Source organism: Nicotiana attenuata, unplaced genomic scaffold, assembly GCF_001879085.1.
Source record: "Nicotiana attenuata strain UT unplaced genomic scaffold, NIATTr2, whole genome shotgun sequence".
Classification (NCBI taxonomy): domain Eukaryota; kingdom Viridiplantae; phylum Streptophyta; class Magnoliopsida; order Solanales; family Solanaceae; genus Nicotiana; species Nicotiana attenuata.
In genome coordinates, this window is record NW_017673191.1 from 46,379 (window position 1) to 64,900 (window position 18,522).

General features: G+C 35.9%; 1 protein-coding gene and 1 long non-coding RNA gene across 3 annotated transcripts; one reads left to right on the plus strand and one right to left on the minus strand.

Annotated features, from left to right (window-relative positions):
- Nucleotides 1–1,144: 1,144 nt before the first annotated feature.
- LOC109215690 lies at nt 1,145–4,289 on the plus strand. Its single transcript, XR_002066387.1, has 2 exons — nt 1,145–1,515; nt 3,908–4,289. It is a non-coding gene; the product is annotated as an uncharacterized LOC109215690 (long non-coding RNA).
- A 2,180-nt stretch (nt 4,290–6,469) lies between these two features.
- On the minus strand, nt 6,470–11,966 carry LOC109215689. 2 transcript variants are annotated; one of them, XM_019379805.1, is made up of 8 exons: nt 11,625–11,966; nt 9,809–11,074; nt 9,632–9,722; nt 9,351–9,508; nt 9,211–9,262; nt 8,550–8,629; nt 8,360–8,453; nt 6,470–8,103 (listed from the first exon to the last, which is right to left on the minus strand). In XM_019379805.1, the coding sequence occupies exons 2-8, from the start codon at nt 10,976–10,978 to the stop codon at nt 7,565–7,567; spliced, it is 2,184 nt and encodes a 727-aa protein (XP_019235350.1). In that variant the 5' UTR covers nt 10,979–11,074; nt 11,625–11,966; the 3' UTR covers nt 6,470–7,564. The 2 variants fall into 2 exon arrangements, with proteins under 2 accessions (XP_019235350.1, XP_019235349.1); XM_019379804.1 differs by having other exon boundaries at nt 9,632–9,725.
- Between the last annotated feature and the right edge of the window lie 6,556 nt (nt 11,967–18,522).

Here is an 18,522-nt window from a genome sequence, read left to right on the forward strand (position 1 = left end):
TTCTTTGAGTATACACCATGTACCCATTTTATCCACAATGAATCCTTATTTACTACCAGTTGCCATACCAGTTTTCCAACAGCAGCCATGTTCCAGCTTCTACATTCTTTGATGTTTAAGCCTCCATTCTTCTTAGAGCAACAAACTTTATCCCATGCAACTAAGGACACTTTCTTCTTATTTTCTAAGCCATCCCATAAGTAGTCTCTACATTTCCTATCCACCTCCTTCAACACACTTTGAGGCAGAATGAATACAGATCCCCAAAAGTTGTATATAGAGAAGAACACTGAGTTTATTATCTGTAGTCTCCCGGCATAGGATAGTTGTTTTGTATATGTCAACTTGATCCTATTAGTGATCTTATCTATCAGTTGCTGCCACTCCAATTTACTCCACTTTCTTGAGGACAGTGGCAATCCTAAATATCTGATTGGAAACTCTCCCATTGTGAATCCAGTTCTCTCTAGTAGCTGCTCCCTTCACTTGTAGTTGTCCACTTTTAACTTTGCACTTACTTTAAGCTAGCGTTTGGCCATAGATCACAAATTTGTTTTGAAAAATTTGATTTGGGTGAAGTTTGGTTTGAAGATGAAAATGTGTTTGGACATAAGTTTTCAAAATATATTTTCCAACTTTATTTTGGAAAAACATGTATATAATTCCCAAGTTTTGGGATTTTTGCCCAAAATCAGCTCTATAGCTGATTTTGGGATTTGAAATTTGGGATTTGAAATTTGGCCAAAATATAGGCAAAATTTATGGCCAAACATGAGTTTTGAAAATAAATCCCAAATTTATTTTGGCAAAACTCATGGCGAAACGGGGCCTAAGAAAAAATAAATAAAGTATGTATTTTATTTTATCCATAATAATGATAAAATTTCAAAAAAAAATTGGGAAATAATTTGGTAATGAGTAGTTAATGATAAAGGTAAAACATGAAGAATTTTTTTTTTATTTTTCTCTTGATATGCTAAAATAGACAAATAAAAGTAAATTAGTATAGTAGACAAATATAGTAAACGGAGGGAGTAACTGTGTATAACTTGTTGCATAATCATACCACCCTAAAACGTAGCAAGAGACGTGGATAAACCAAGGATTGACATCTGGCAATTGTAGGATAAAGACAAATTGTAATTCCTAGCTGATATTCAGAAGAAAGCCACCACCTCATTGACCGTTTTCGCCTCGTCCAAATCCCTCTCTTCGCTGAATTAGGGTTTTCTGTTTGATCCATCAATTTTGCAGAATTCAATCAATCATGTCATACGAAAAGCTCGACGGTTTAGCTAGGTGGTTCGGTACGAGCGTTGCGTCGGCATTTTTCGCATCTTTAGAACGATGCTCGTGTGTGAATCTCAACACCTCCGAATCCGACGACGAGGATGAGGAAGAAGCTAAAGATCGCCCTCTCATGGTCTCCACCCTACCTTCTCACCTCGATTCTTCCCCCCCTGCAACCAATCCTACCTCCGTTGATAAACTCCCCGTTTAATTCTACATTACTCGGTAAAATTTCTTTTTCTTGTTTTCCCCCCAATTTACCTGTTTCAATTGTGCATTTCGAGTGTTTGTTTGCTAGTGTTATAACATCTATTGAGTATAACAAGGAAGCAACTATGAGAATCAAAGTTGTTATGTAGTGATTGCTTTGTGTAATTGTGTCGGTTGCTTTGACAATGTAATATAGTATTGTATTTGAATTAGCTTGAACTACTAAAGAAGAAAGTATGCTGTAATTCTATAAGCACTGTGGTATGTTGGTATTGACCTTCAATATGTGTATGTGTGTTAATATATGAATAAGCATGCATTGTTATCAAATTGCTTTATGACTATTGAATACTGTATGTGTGTTTTGTTTGTGTGATATCTGTTATTTTTTTGTTTATTTTAGTTTAGGTAAGTGTAATTCTTCTATATTGGTTGTATATTCCATGTTTTTTTTAAAGCACCAAAAGATTTGTTGATGAAATTTTGGGCTAAAAACAATATCTTAAAGTTTCCCATGCAAGTTTTAACCTTAGTGTCATCGATGATATAAGGATGGGGTGGTCTATTGGAAAACATTCACTCGGAAATTGTTCCTCGTAAAAGGAATATAAGTTATAACCAATTGATTGAGTTCGAGAATAAGGATTGTTCTTTTCTGCTAAATGGATGAATGACCTTTTGGTTTTATAGAGTAACTAAACATACTATGAAACTAGAAAACAAACAAGTAAAAACAACGAACAAGCAAACTTATGTTGTAAAATTCAATAAGACAAAGTATTCAAGGGTTATGGGTCAGTTAACAATCCGGTTGAGTTATTCACTTAAATTGATTAATTAATTTATCTGGTTTTTACTTGCTTGTTCAAGTTAACCTAATGCCGATATTCCTATAGAATTAGAGTTAACAAAGATTGCAATAAATACTTCTTGTATGATAACCAAGCAAGATGATTAGGTGTACTCAAATCCTAACCGCGAATTCGTTCCCCGAGGTTCAGGTTCAAGGACTTGCTCTATTCAATCCTATTGCAATCTAGAATTCTCATTTTCGAGTTTAATTCAAGATTCGTAGATAGTTGGGTGCTACAGGCACCGTGGGCCAGTGGGCATGGGCACTGAAATTGCTCTCTGAAAATTCCCTAGTGTTGAGTGCCATTGGCACGAGTGGTGGCCTAGGCACTGAATTCTTCCTGGTCTATATTTCTTTTTTTCTTGCTCCAAATTCCATCTCCCATGTACCCATATCATCCATTAGCACCCAAATTAGTGTAAGACTCGATAAACAAGCTAAGTTGGGCATGCTCAACATAATACAGCTAAAAAGCTGTAAGAATGTGAACAAAGTAATATATTGAAGCATACATAAGTATGCCCAACATCAATAGAGGGTAGGTAACAGAAGAGAAAGCTTCTTTAAGATTAGGGCGATAGATTTACTTCCGGATTTCGCTTTAAGAGCTATGCTATTAATATTGTCAAACAAGATTTTAACATTGTTTTACTGGGTATGTTGTTGTTGTTGTTGTAAGATTTTAACATTGTAGAGTATGCAGTCTGCCGAGTTATGAAGGCAGTTACTACACATGGTTCGTAGTGATCGATTGGAGTTATTAGTTTAGATATGAAATGATCGGGACATCTATTTTTAGATGAAGTACATGTTTGTTACTTCACTCACCAGAAAAATTGCGCTGCATGGCCAAGACTGCTCTTTTTTAGTGAGATTTTAGTTCCCTTTGTGTTTTGATTTAGAGAAACTAAGATTGACTGGAATTGTTACTCTGAGAAGAAGACTGTTATTGGTTCTGCCTGTGGATTTAAAGTCTCAATTTTGTACAATAGCCTATACTTGGTTAGATTATACCTGTCTTTGAGAGGATTTGGTCAATTATAAAGTACTGCAATGTCTAGAACGTTTCCGGGTGTAATATCTAGAGACCGAACTGAATGAGAATTGTGTGTACGGCTGCTTAGATAGAAGACTTTGGAGATCTCTGTGTATCTCAAACCAATGTCATCTTGGCCAAATCATAATTCTGTTGATGAACTGCTTTCTGACTGTTCGCTTTGACTGCTAGTAGAAGAGTTTAGTGCTTTGGTTTTAAAAAGAACTTGTCTGAATAAAAGGCTAGTCAAAGACAAAGGAACATTCTTGATGCTAAATGTTTGCGCTGTTTCAAACTAACATCTTTGGCGCTGAAAATATAATTACATAAATAAGGGCACTTTCTTTTGATAATGAGTAATGACACCTACTTAAGGCCCCCCCCCCCCCCCCCCGGGTAAGTTGCAACTTGAACAAAAGTTTGATTGCAATCCATATTTTTTGCTCATGTTCACGGTGCTTTTGCAACCTTATTTCACCTAGACAACTTATCCTTCTTTCCATTTTCTATTTTCTCAGAACTGGGATCATGCAGCAACTGTCATAGCAGTCCTTTGGTTCCAACAGAGTGGATTTACTCTGGTATAAGCTGTAACATTGTTAGTAGACATTGATTTTTTCTTTGATAGGGTTGTATAAGATGTGTTGTCTGTTGACAGTCTTGTTACAAGGTCAAACATTAGAAGTCACTTATCGTATGCATTTTGCTTTTCCTTCACCTCGTCTTATTGAAAGCTATGGTGACAGAGAATGGCATACATAGCATTGGGCTACTTGAATTTGAAATATCTACAGATTGTTTTCACCGATAGTGACTTCTGTGTTTCTGCACCTTTTATACATAAACCATTTGCTTATTGAAAGAAAAGAAAAGAGATTCTGGTCGTGAGGCCTTTACTTTAACGTTTATTTGCTTAAGCAAACCATCTTTACTATTTAGATTAGAAGGAAGAAAATTTTCTCTAAAAGTTAAGTACCAAAATATGCTATGAAATGGTTTTTTGGTTGGCCTGTGGACAAAGGATATGGTTTTTACTTTTTAGCTTGGCCATTCATCTATTTTTTTACCACTTTCAAATCAAGGAATGGGAGAGTGAAAGCAAAGACGCGTCTATATGTGTTTGGAACGCCTTTGGTTGTCAGGAAACCGAAACAGATTGTTTAGTGCGGCAGATCATGGACAAGATAACAAGGAATAGAAAAGGGAATCTTACAAAATGATCCAAATAAGTTCTAACTTTATCAACTTCGGGTCAAAATAAGCCAAGCACACACAAAAATTAAAAACTCAAATAAATAAGGATTTTTTCTTTCCAAGAATCACACGAAAAGAAAATTTCAAGAAAATTTCATAGATGAGGTAGCAAATAAGGTGATGAAATAAAATAAAGAAAATACAAGATTCCAAAAATCTAAAAGAAAGAGACTTTTTTAATGGATATGGTTGGAATTCATTGAAAACATATAGATAAGTGAATATATAAATTTGAGGAAGATTGGAGGTGATTTGGGCTAATTTGGTATCAAAATTCGTAGTTAAAATCGAGCTCAAAACACTCTTCTGCGATACATGTATTTTACTCACATGTATATATGGATATACATGTGATACACATTTGATACAAATATGATGCATATGTGATACACAAACGATACACAGTGTGACACACATTTCATCTTTTTTCATGTTCATTTTTTATTTCGTATTTTCAATTTAAACCACCTCAAAACTCTACCAAATCACCCCAAAACTGAGATTTAAACTCCTTAAGATGTCCAACAACATTCATTCAAAAGAAAGCAAAAATTAAAAAATAATATAAAATTGATACAAATAGCTAATTGGCTAATATTTGTAATAGTTTATGAATTAGTTTATTTTTGTACTAACTTACCAATGAACTGACATAACTGATAATTTCCCAATAAAAAAAGTAACTGGCTCATCGGTGGTCTTGTTTGTAATTGGCCCGTTGGCTACATGTGACTCTACTCTGTAAGTTGCTTATTATCGTTGTTATTGATTTCACTTCCAGAGTATAATCTGAAGTCCACAAATTAGACAAACAGAGGGGATTTAGTCCCACAAAAGCAAGAGGAAGAGAACAACAAAAAGATCAATGACCAAAGGAAAGGATAAAAGACGAGAAAGATATCTGATATACGTATATCAAATAATGGTGGGAAAGGGCGAGAAGAGTAAAGCGGATCCATAAAATATAGTAAAATAGCACGGTCTAGTCAGTTTTCGGACTGGTCATTCAAAAATAGTCAGCGTTTACCAAGTCAATGAAAAATAGCCACTATTTTGCTGCAACAGAGACCGGTCCAGCATAATATACTGGAGTTCGGTGCACCTGTGTATGAACTTCCAGCATATTATGCTGGAACTCCAACACACGGAAAGTTCCAGCATAATATACTGGAGATTCGAGCACTTGTGTATGAACTTCCAGCATATTATACTGGACCGGTATACTTTGCTGGAACTCCAGTATATTATGCTGGAGTTCTAGTGTACTTATGCTGGAACTCCAGCATATTATACTGGAGTTCCAGGATAAGTTATCCTGGAACTCCAGTATAAGTTATCCTGGAACTCCAGTATAATATGCTGGAGTTCAATTATACTTAATATACTGACGTATTTTTCGCGTTTTGAATAGTGTTTTCGCTCAGATTTATCTTTACATGAAAAGTGGCTAAATTTCGATTACTTTTGAAACTGGGCTATTTTTGAACGACCACTTATAAATATGGCTATTTTTGAATTTCTCCCTAAAATATACGCCGCTATGTTTAAAAGAAAATTAGACAATGCAAAATGTAGTATCACAATTCAAATGTAGTATCGCGAGTTCAAAACGCAAATGTTTAAACAAAAAAGCCCTTTGCAAGCCTAGATGCTAAGGCATTCTTCCTGTTACTCTTGCCATCATTCTTAACACACACATGGTCAGAATCCAGCCAACTAAACTAGCTCTAACTAGTGCTTTAGAAATTCATGGACTCGATCCTCGCAAGTTGGCTAAAAAATTTTATAGACTATTTCTGGAATATGCATTCAATTATACAGGCTAGTTGGCAAGAATCTCAATTATTAATTACATCATACACGATAGCCTGTTCATATTCACCTAAGTACTGGCGAAAAAAAAAAAAACAATAAGCAGGAAGTTGTTCAACGAGAATATTTGGATACCAAAAATTGATGAACCTTAACACAAGGTTCAGTTGGTGTTATTTTGATTTTTGACTTTGTAGGAGAGCACTTAGCTCACTGCATATACAAAGCATATACACTAACTAACTACTTTGTACATAACTAACAACAAAGTGACTGTGTGTCGATTTCATATGTGTTGAATCATAGACTGTGACACTACTAATCTATTTTAAAGCTATAAATTGGAAATGCCACCTATATGTTAGTGTAACCCCAATGTCACTGGCATACCCCTCTAATTCTCACTTTACCAGAAAAGAGGAGCCTGCTATTACAGTAGAGAGAGCACACTTGCCTGAAAGCATTATCACATTGGTACTAACTCGGATTCAGGTAAAATTACGCAGCTAAAAACCAATGCTCCAACAAGCTGCCCACCCTAGCCTTCTCACAGCCGTGATGTGGTTAATCCCGTCTTCAATGAACCAGATGACGGACAATAGTCAATCATTCTGATCAGCCAACTTACCATAAAAGACGATGTTCTCCACAATTCCTCAAAGAAAATTTCAGCCACCACACTTTTTCCCAGTCTCACGCAGAGAACAAAAGAAAGAGGCTCCTCTACAAGGTCCCTCGGTAATACAGGATATATTTATATAAATATTATCTCCACTTGTGCAGGTAACATTCCTTCCATTTGCAGCAAATATGACATCTCCAGTAAGTTAGAATTAGAAGATATCTCCAGAACCAAGTCAGAGGATATTTACCAATTAGTGGCAAGAGCACGGCACACAACCACCTATCTTTGGACATGCTATTAAATATCTAGAGGGGCTAGTCAAACATCATTTCTCATTGCGTAAGCAATTGCAACATGAACTGTTGAATCCTTCCCTGCAAGCCCTAGGGGAAAATTGTTGTGTTCTCAAGTAAGCCACAATGTAAATTCTCCCAAAAGAGGAGATAACTTCCAGTTCCAGAAACCCCCTTTACATCACTACTCGTCAAAGTGGCAGAGGCAATCCATAATTATGGAATGACCTTATTCGCCCATCGTAGCCTGCAGTGACAATAACTAAACCCCAAGCATGAGAATTGGATGAACTCTGGCAAGAACTTTTTAGAAGCTTGTATTCAGATCTGCACATCCGAGAAGACACGGACCGAGGACTTGACACGGGAAGCTTCTCTTCAGGCCAGGTTGCTGATCCCTTTGGAATTGCCTCAAGGAACAATTCACGGCCCAAGGAAAGATAGGGAGAGGCCATGAAGGGTAATAGGCTATTTGGAGTTTGACTTAGTCCTCCTCCAGAGTGCCATCCATTATCTGGATTTACAGTTTTCAAGCCGGACCAAGGTATTGCAATGGAGACATCACTAGAGAAGAACTCAGATGACCTCACCACTTTAGGTTGCGAAACATAATCATCTTTGAGAATGTCACAGTTCCATACGTAGACATTAGAATCTTCAGATGCAGAGATAATATGCTTCCCATCTGAGGTGAAAGTGGCAGAGAGATGGTTTCCTGCATTTCGCTGGCCTAGAGAGCAGAGCAGCAGTAAATTAGACAACAGTAGAGGATAAGGAGCTACAAGTAGCTAAAACTAGCAACTACAACGGAGAGATCACAACAAGTACCCAAGTCAAAAACAATATAAGTATACTGCATGTCCCACAATCATAGAAAATCACATGTCAATTTTCATTGCCGTTATAAGGCAAGCACAAGGCACTCAAATGACAGGGCAAACAGACATCAAATGGGTTACTATCTGAAATAAGAAAAGGGAACAAACCTTTGTACTTGCCGATCACATTGATGCCATCTAGGATTCTGACATGAGAGTCAGCAGAAGTAACCATTACTTTAGATGGGTCTTGCGGCAGAAACTGCGAAGAAACATTACATTGGCATCTCATTACAAGGTAAATCAGAAAATTAATATGATCAGAACTACAGACTGTGGTTTGGTGATATATTGTTACCTGAAAGCCAGTAATCCTTTTGCAAACTGACTTCTTTTTATTGGCCAAGAACATCTGCTCCTCTAAGTGGATCTCATGACCTGTCACAGTACAGCTTTGTCTCAACTCATTGCACATCTTAGCAGTAAAAGTATGGACCAGAATACCGAGTCGTAATATTCCTAGACATTCCTTGTAATCTTGCTATCACATTTGACATACTCCAGAAATAAGCACATCACTAAGACACAATGATCATGATAGCTACAAATAGTAATACTACTCAGGTAATTGTGCTCTCATGAAGATATGCCTTGCCTTGACATTTATTAAATGATTTTTGAAGAATAACTAATAAAAGATGGCTTAAGTAAGACCAACCAAGCAAAAGGCTGGAACATGTCCAGGAAATCAATACACCAAGAAGTGCTGATGGTAAGCGCAACCGCTGTCACCGCACAGGAAAAGAGACGAGAAACAAAACAAGGGAATAAGCAATTCCAATAACTAGCTAAACGTTATCATTTCCTAAAACCAAATCTGAAGGCCAATCAACTGCCACATTCCATCTAAACAAGAGCAACGACTTGACACATAGCATTGCAATGCCATAAATTAAAAATCTGACTCTGCGAGATATTTAACAACTAACAAATACCACAAAGATAAGAGAGACCATTACCTTCTACATTGAAAAAACGGCAAGTGCCTGCCATAGAGCCAATAATCCCACCCTATGCGAAGCAGATAATTTGTTCAATAAGTTGCTCAAATTTCTGATCTTTACAGAAGTGCAATGACTAAAAAGGGAAAATTGTAAACCTTTCCATCAGGACGATAGGAAACAGCAGTCACTATGTCTCTGATATCAGTCCAATCCAATACTTGACAGCTGTTAACGGCCCAAATTCGAACTTTCCCGTCTATTGATCCACTGACGAAGTATTCATCATTCAGGGGGTTAAACTGTATGCAAGTCACTGCAAAACCAAAGAGAATAATGCAGCATGAAACTCAAACACTACAGACATGTAATAGAACGGCTTATCACGATTAACACACGCTGAGTCACAAAAGTATACTAGAGTGGAGTCGGCTCATACCGTAATTACTATGTGAAAAAACTCTGAGGCACAGATCATGTCCAACTTGCCACAGACGAACAGTTTTGTCAATTGATGATGAGAGCAAACACTGCTGGAACAATACATAATAAGAAATGAGATTACTTTCAGAATTATTCAGAAAATTGTTAATCAAAGACATTCTAATAAGCTTACATTATTCTTTGACCATGAAAGATCCAATATCTCCCCAGTATGCCCTTGGAACACATGCAGTGGTTTTTCCAGAATTCGGAAGACCTTTGGGGGGAAAATGACACAGGCCGAGTCTGTTGTTTTCTTAAGGCCCTTCAACTTATTAATTCTGTCTTTCTCTGTCGCCAGAGGAGCCAGTTGAGAAAGATGATTCACTGTGAAATACATACACGAAGGATCTAACTCTGGAATATCAATTTCATTGGATCTCTCATCTTCAACCACTTTCCACACCCGCACAATCTTATCTTCACCAGCACTAGCTAGGTACTGCCCATCAAAACTGAATTTCATAGTTAAAATTGAACCCTCGTGAGCCTGGATATCCTGCCCCATGAAAAGAGCAGAGAGTTCCTTTAGCTGCTTCCTACAATGGCGAACCTTAACCCTCTGAGCTCTAGACCTCTGAACAAGGTCGGAACTGTTGTCCGTCGAATCATGACATCTCCCTTCGCCATTTGCGACGCATGTAAATGACCGTAGCCTACTCAATAACCGACTCTTAACTCCATTCAGTTTCCTCGGAGAGCCTCCATTTTTATGCAGTTCTCCGTGTCCAAGTTTCCCGATCACGGGGGACATACATGGAGAGTTCTCAGGCTCGCGAGACATTAGCAGTCGTTCCAATCTGACAGCTCTGTTATTACTTTGCTGGCCATTCTCTGCCTCAACATGTACACTGCATCCTACTCCACTATAAACATTCCCACTTCTACATAAGTAGTTCCCATTTGAACCCAAATTTTTAGATGAACCCAAAGCTTCCCCACACGATCCAGACTGGTAAGATGATAATTCGTCCTTAAAAATTGAAGTCCGTAAAACGGCTCCACTACTCTCCATTATTCTTTCAATCTCTCCAGTAGAGAAATCAAATTCGGAGCTTCCGCATGAATCTACTGGATCTTCTCCAGACATTCCATCTACACTTAAGCCCATCCGACTAAGGAATTTCCTACGCCGCTCTCCAACACTTCTGGGAGTTCTAACCCACATATCGTACTGGTAGCTGGCATCATCGTCAGTAGATTTGGGAATCCGGGTGCAGATATCAGATATCTGGGAAATGCTATCAGGGGCATCGAAAAATTGACATTCTCCTTCTTCATCATCATCACTGAAACTACCCATTGATACCTTGAGTTCACCCCATGAAACCCCACATCAAGAAATCATCTTTCTAAGCCCTAGGCAATGTGTTATAAATTATTCCATCCTTCACAATACCTAAATAAATAAATAACAGAAATTGCATGAAGTTAAACAAACAAAAAACACGACTACCAAGATGAGTTAATACGGATTAAAATAATAGCCATCACTTTACTAACAAGAAAAACAATTATACTATCTCTAACATTACAAAAAAACAATAGATCCAGCAAATGCATGGATCCCAATCCACTCCCATTGAACCTGGTCTCCCCCACATCATATAACTTCTCATTCTTCAATTTCAATTAAGGGTAACCACCCCACCCCCACCCCCACCCCCAAATTAACCCCCACCACACCCCTATATTCCAATACTATTATACTTCTGCATAGAAATATGAACCCTAAGCAACATCTCTTTTGCACCGAAAATTAAAAAACCCACCATCAGGATGACGACTGTGAATACGTTAGGCATCAACTGATTTATCACATTCAAAAGGATAATCACACACACACACCCAAGAAATAAAAACTCAAAATTTACGATCATTTAACATGAAAATGTATAAATCACAAACAAAAAATGTAAAACTGAAGGGCTAAAGAAGATTGTGCTCACATGGGTCCGGCTTGTTTCAATGAAATTGAATGGATGGGAAATGAAATGTAACAGAGACAACACTCTCTTCCTCTCTTTCTTTCCCTTTGAGCAAATAAAAGAAAGGACTGACCATTAAATTAAAAACGGAGATAGAAGGTGTAATTAATGGAAGAAGAAGGATCTAAACTTGGAATTTTATTTTATCAAAAAAGAAAAGGAAAATAATTGAGAAAAAAATAAAAAAGGGAAAAAAGAAAACTGTCTTGATATTCGTGATTACGGATGGCCCGAGAAACGAGATTTCGAGACTAGTAACTTAGTAAGTAATAGGCTTCTGGTCCTCTTCTCTGTGTGTGTGTTGTGTGGTCTCTTTGGTACAAAAAGTACTTTTATTATTCACTTTTCTCTATTGTGCGCCACCCTATATACATACGCCCACAACTCTCGCATGACAAGTTTTACCGTGTGTCTCGCACAACTTACATTAGTTATGTGAGATTACTTTTTGTCTTACAAATTTGTAGACTCCAATCTTACATTTCTGGGTTCACAAGAAGGTGACACAAAAAAATTGTATAATATACAAAATAAAATTTTCATTACAAAACTCCCCCTTTTCTCTCTTTTTTTTTTTTTTGTTAATATTATTTTCAGCATCTTTTGTCCTTTTTCTTAATTTCTCAATATCTTTTATTTAATACGTATTAAATGAGACGGATTAAATGGAGCGACTTAGACATTAAAGATCCATATAAATTATAATCGCCTCAACTTATTGATTCGTTGTTTATTTGTTATTGCCGGATGGTTCCCGTGCTTCTGCATTGGTTCGTCCGACCCTAACATTTTTCGACGAAAATATAGATTTTTAGGTGAAAATTGGTAAGAATTCATAATATTATATTTGAGATGACAATTTTAAAATTATAATGGGTTTAGTTTTAACAATACTTAAAGGTGAACCCATTTAGTTAAAATCCTGAATTCACTTTTGGATATTGTTGTTGTACTATACATCGAATTAAGTTTGATTACATGATATTCTCCTCCGATCCATTCTAATTAATTTTTTGGCTTTTTTTTGCGGTCCACAACATTTGATTTTTTCAGATATCAAAAAAGGAATTAATTTTTTCTTCCAAAGTTGTCCTTGGAGTAAAAAACTTAAGAGTATTTATTACAAATTAAGGTTAATATGGTCAATTTCATAATTAATGTTAAAAGGTGAATATCTTAACATGTGTGAAAACAATCCAAAAATCAATGAAATTGGACAGCATGGAGTAACATTTATTCACAATTAATTACATGTGCTTAAATTGGCTCCATGCCAACACTTAATTCACAATTAATTATGCTGCTTAAATTGGCTCCATGCTAACAGTTATCTTATTTACTTTTGTGTGCTTAATAGGTTTTATCAAACCTTAAATGGTTTATTTTGTTTGGTCTTAAACGTCATCTGTCTCATAAATAATTCAAGTTCCATATCTCTTAGAGGTCGTTTGGTAGAGTGCATTACACAAAATAATGCTTGCATTAATTTTGTGTATTAGTAATACCTTGTTTGGTACACTTTTTCAAGTTATGTATAACTAATACAAGCATTAGTTATACATCCTATTTGGTATTATCTTGTGTATAGCTAATGCATAGCAAAACCATGGTATTAGTAATACCAAGTCTATTAATGCATGCATAATGCATTAGTATGTCTAAAGACAAAATTGTCCTTAAAGTCCTTTAAAACTAAAGAATATAGAGGGCATTTTTGCAAACAACTATTTTTTAAAAAAATTATGCATGCATTATAGTTTTTAATAGACAACACCAAACAATGTATAAAAAATAATTTCTGCATAACTAATGCTTGCATTACTAACACATGCATTACTAATCCCTGCATTACTAATACACCATATATAGCATTATTCTTATATACCCTACCAAACGACCCCTTAATGCAGGGGTGGATGCACCTTGGCTTAAGCGGTGTCATCCGACACCACTTCGTCGGAAAAGTTTACTAAATATGTAATTAATATGCAAAAATAACATATGTAGATAATAAATAAATAAAATGATTTTGCTTGAACCGAGTACTGCATCAGCTCACGTGGTTAGGTGCGTCTTTTACTTCTCTTAATTAGGTCGTGGGTACAAACCCCACCAACAGCATATGTTTATTATTTTTAGAATTTTGTGCCCTATTTATTAAAAGTTTACTCTTATATTAAATTCTAGGATGCTAGTCCATTGTTAGTTGTCATGTGTTTTTTGTGTGTAGAGGTTGTTTAAGAACAATTTGCAAAACCATGTGAATGATAAGGTTTTGAGTAATTATTTGATGCTTTTATAAAAAAAGAGGTATTTGGGAAATAATTTTTAATGAGGATACTAAATAGAAAAAAGAAATGACGAACTCAGCTTAAAAAATAAATACTCATCGAGGAGAGTTGTATTAATAGTTTGAATATATTTTTTTAAATATGATTCGAACTGTATTTTTTTAATTTATTCATTTTCTTAAATATCGACACCGCTTAAGAATAATTCTGCCTATGCCCCTGCCTTAATGAATGCCAAATTTTTTCATAAATCCAATACGAATGTTCACCAAATGCTTTCTAAAGGTAATTAAATATATATAACTTGTGTTGATACGTTTACTTTTTAATTTACCTATAGAATAAAGCAATTTTACATTCTAGAGACATCCAAAAAATATCAACAATTAACCATCCACAAAAAATAATGGAGGACTAATACCGTTCATTGAAAAAAAAAATATACTAAATTAATTCATACTTCACGCACAACTTTAAGATGTGATACTATAAGAGGTGGAATTTGAAATAAGACGTGACGCTTATGACGGAGAATGAGTTAATAACAATGGATTAAGACAACATAAAGGATAAGTTCAGACAATAGGGCCAAAATGGATAATTGTACTATGAGCTTATAAATATGGTATTAGAGTCAGATTCTATTAATACAATAGGGAAATAAACCTTAATAAAGATACTGTGTCCCTCACTAATGTATGTAATATATGACATAACACAAATTTATATGGTGCGCATATCTTTACACTTTGATGTAATGTAACTTAAATAACATATTCGTGAAGTTATTCTACCAGAGCCAATAATAATGTACTTACTTATTAAGAACTTAGACTATAAAAACTAATTTATGGTTGTACTAAAGTTTGTATAGATGCATACCGAGTCATACTATTTCACAGAAAACCGGTCATTTTACATGAAAATTTGGGAGCTGGATAATATAAGACATTGGCTTTTATTGTTGGTCAATTCTTTTTGAAGTTGTTACATGTTCTTTTTTAAATAAGAATTTAGTAGCGTAAAGTAATTGAAGTATATGGAATCCATCATCGAAAACGATTTAAAAATAAATAATTAGATGACACGCTTTAAGAGAAGTTTAATATATTTCGTGGATTTTGATCACATAATTATTTTGTGCATGCAGTAATTTCCTTTTCACGGGTTCACATTAAATTCTTTCGTAAAAATTGCACGGGGCGCCCAACCTTTTAACCTGTAGCCGCTTTGTCTTTCTGTTTGCACCCGTACCCACTTTTTAAAAAACTTCAGCTTCCCTTTCTCCTCCACTTCTCTTCTTCTTCTTCTTCTTCTTCTTCTTCTTCTTCAATACCACAGTTCTTGCTCTTCACTGTAGTTAGTGTTTGAGATAAGCCTTTACAAATAGAATATGAGATTGGAACTTGCTAGTTTCATGCTTTGCGGTAACTGAAGAAGATAGATTTTCTGGATTTAGCTTTGCACGATATGTAATCGTCAGATTTTCATTGACCATTCTAACAAATTTTAACGGGAAATAATATGTAGCTACTTAAACATGATATTTCAAGACTATCCGCCAAAAATTGCTAGATATTTCCATGTAATTCCTTTGATGAATGTACAAGAAACAACATAGAAACTTCAGCTCTAGAGCTGAAGTTTTTATTTTATAACTGGCAAACTTCAACTGTAGAGCTGAAGTTTTCCGGTTACAAAGAAAAACTTCAGCTCTAGAGCTTAAGTTTTTATTTTATAACTGGAAAACTTAAGCTGGAAAACTGCTTAAGTTTTTATTTTATAACTGGAAAACTTAAGCTGGAAAACTGCTTAAGTTTTTATTTTATAACTGGAAAACTTAAGCTCTAGAGCTTAAGTTTTTATTTTATAACTGGCAAACTTCAGCTGTAGAGCTGAATCTAGAGCTTATGTTTTTATTTTATAACTGAAAACTTAAGTGGAAAACTGCTTAAGTTTTTATTTTATAACTGGAAAACTTAAGCTGGAAAACTGCTTAAGTTTTTATTTTATAACTGGAAAACTTAAGCTCTAGAGCTTAAGTTTTCCGGTTACAAAGACAAAAACTTCAGCTGAGGTTTTCCAGTACAAAAGAAAAACTTCAGCCCCGTGGGCTGAAGTTATGTGAAAAAGCGGGTACGCTTGCAATTTTTTTTGCAAAGCGGGCACAAGTTAAAAATGTGGTACAAAAAACGGGTATAGATGCAAATGCCCCAATTCTTTCCAAATTCTAGCACAAACCGATTTATCTACTTTTTAGTTTTTTATCTCTAGTTTTCAAGATTTAGTTCAAATATTTTCAGAAAGGCTAGATCACAAAGTCAAATATTGAAAATTGCAATGATACACGATCATTTTAGATATCTAATCTAATTTATAGAATAACGGAGCTTAAAATTTGGATATTTTTAGCAAATAAGTTTTAGCAATCTGACAAAATAAGAAGAATTAACTAAAATATTCGTCCATCCAACCTCTTAAACAAAAAATAGCCGATGAAGATAGAATAAATACATAATTTATGCATTATATGTATATAATTGTATATAATGAATGTATAATTTATGTATATGGCTAAAAAAGTTAAACAATGAATATAATAAGCTATTTGTGTAAAGATCCCAAAAAATAATGTAAAACTTAGTGTATTAAATTAAACTATCGAGTTTTAAAGTTTTGCTAATTCAATTGTACATATTGCATTTCTTGTGCATACTAGGGGACAAATAATCATTCTTCCTAATTTTACATGATCTGTCTATAATCTTAACTTCCAAAATAATTACGAGAAACTTTTTCTTGAAATATACTAAGTACTATTTTCGTTAAGGCACTAAAATTACCAATCTCGACTAAGCACTAAATTGTGGGGTTGGGGGGGGGGGGTTAGGAGGGGAGGAGGTAAACGTGCTCATAGGTCAATTATCTATTTTTCAAGTCAAAGTCAAAGTTCACAAATAGACTTGGACGTAAAAACAACAAAATACGTAGGATCATTTTGACCAAGAATTTCTCAATTTGAAATTTTGTATATTATGGCCTAATGCATGGACTATTTCATATTCTCTTTTGTTTTTGTGTAACACTATTATTATTTATTTGAGAGTCAGAGTTTTTCCAATTGAGAGTCAAATATTAACACTTAACTAATTAAACGATATGTTAGTATTGAACTCATTTTTTCTGGCAACTTATATGCTCAAGTAGAGCTGTATATCAACTCTTATCACTATTACAATTATTTTGTTATAATGTGATGAGATTGTATGGGTCAAAATCTGATCCCACGATAATTAACGAGGCTAATCCCGTTTTAAGTTAATTCATGATTAATTAACGGCACGAACACTCAGGATTGACAACGTTCAACCCGCCTCTAGCTCGGTCGACAAGGCCCTGGCCTACGCGCCAATACAAAAGGCGAGATCTCAACGTGGTTACGGCCACTTATCGCCAGCTCACGAAGCTCACAGCTATAAATACCAAGAGAGGAAACACAAGAAAGGGGGCTGCTTCTCGACCACTAGTGAGAGGAGAGAGAAACGAGAAAAGATACCCCTCTTATGGGAAGAGAAAACACCATTGTAAGGCTCTGAACCTCTCCATGGAGAGGCAGACCAAACAAATATTATCAATAAAGGTTTCTAATGCTTCTCCCCCTAATCGTGAGTTCTTATTTTCATGTCTTTCAATTGGTCCAACGGATTATTACGATTTGCTATGATTATCCCGGGATTTATTTATATTGTTTTGTACTCGTAAGATGTGTAACATTTTTTGAGCGAACAATTTGGCGCCGTCTGTGGGGATTTCATAGCAAAATCGCGTAGTTCTTCCCTGGACCAAAAGAAAAGAAGCGCCAAACTCGAAAGGGAGCTCGAAGATCCCAAATCAAGATCTAAGTCCTCACTCTCTCTCCAACCTCAGATAGTGCAAGCAAGAAGAAGCAGTCCCCTCCTCTCCTAAGGGGAGGTCTCTGTAAGGCATGCGAGCTCCGGTCGGAAACCGGCACGGAGATATCTCGAGCCGAGATTCGCCTCAAGACAGCCTATATACCCTGGTTGGGAAGACAATGGATAAGCCGCTCAAAGTATCGAATCCAAAACGAGTTCCAATACTCGATACCCACCATATGAGACTCGGGCTCTCTGCCTTCGTCATCAAGACCGACAAAATTCAACAGCAGTTGAACCGGGACTCAGGCTAAACGCCTTCACCAATGAGTTCAACTACGGTTGAACCGGGACTCAGGCTATGTGCCTTCGCAAAAAGTTCAACTACGGTTGAATCACGACAGGCTATGCGCCTTCACTAAAGAGTCCAACTACGGCTGAACCAAGACAGGCTATGCGCCTCCATTAGCAAATTCAACTACGGTTGAACCGGGACTCAGGCTATGCGCCTTCGCCAAAAAGTTCAACTACGGTTGAACCAAGACAGGTTATGCGCCTCCATTAGCAAATTCAACTACGGTTGAACCGGGACTCAGGCTATGTGCCTTCGCCAAAAAGTTCAACTACGGTTGAACCAAGACAAGCTATGGCCTCCATTAGCAAAATTCAACTACG

What these genes read in the sequence shown, in the direction of transcription:
- LOC109215689 (XM_019379804.1), bottom strand. Translation starts at nt 10,978, where the DNA reads ATGGGTAGTTTCAGTGATGATGATGAAGAAGGAGAATGTCAATTTTTC. An exon ending in TTTTTCACATAGTAATTACG is followed by an intron (nt 9,509 to 9,631) that starts GTATGAGCCGAC and finishes TTGGTTTTGCAG; the next exon opens with TGACTTGCATACAGTTTAAC. An exon ending in CCGTTTTTTCAATGTAGAAG is followed by an intron (nt 8,630 to 9,210) that starts GTAATGGTCTCT and finishes GTACTGTGACAG; the next exon opens with GTCATGAGATCCACTTAGAG.